General features: G+C 65.9%; 1 protein-coding gene across 1 annotated transcript; it reads right to left on the bottom strand.

Annotated features, from left to right (window-relative positions):
- Nucleotides 1-5: 5 nt before the first annotated feature.
- LOC118453142 (gastrula zinc finger protein XlCGF49.1-like) lies at nt 6-257 on the bottom strand (the record flags this gene model as incomplete). The annotated part of the gene is made up of 1 exon (XM_035902614.1): nt 6-257. A coding segment is annotated over one exon (252 nt), but the record flags the coding sequence as incomplete, so codon positions are not given.
- Nucleotides 258-261: the final 4 nt, after the last annotated feature.

Here is a 261-nt window from a genome sequence, read left to right as displayed (position 1 = left end):
CAGGGGTAGGGCCGCAGGTCCGTGTGGGTGCTCTGGTGCGTCACCAGGTTGGTCTTCTGGGTGAAGCGCTTGCCGCACTGGGTGCAGGCGAAGGGGCGCTCCCCGGTGTGCACGCGGTAGTGGGTCACCAGGTTGGTTTTCTGGTTGAAGCTGCGGCCGCAGAGGAAGCAAGTGAAGGGGCGCTCGCCCGTGTGGATCCTGCGGTGGGTGATGAGGTTGGGCTTCTGCCGGAAGCTCTTCCCGCACTCGGGGCAGACGAAG

This window comes from Egretta garzetta, unplaced genomic scaffold (genome assembly GCF_000687185.1).
Source record: "Egretta garzetta isolate BGI_Z169 unplaced genomic scaffold, ASM68718v1 C7991222, whole genome shotgun sequence".
Lineage (NCBI taxonomy): Eukaryota > Metazoa > Chordata > Aves > Pelecaniformes > Ardeidae > Egretta > Egretta garzetta.
This window is presented reverse-complemented; position numbering and strand designations above follow the sequence as displayed.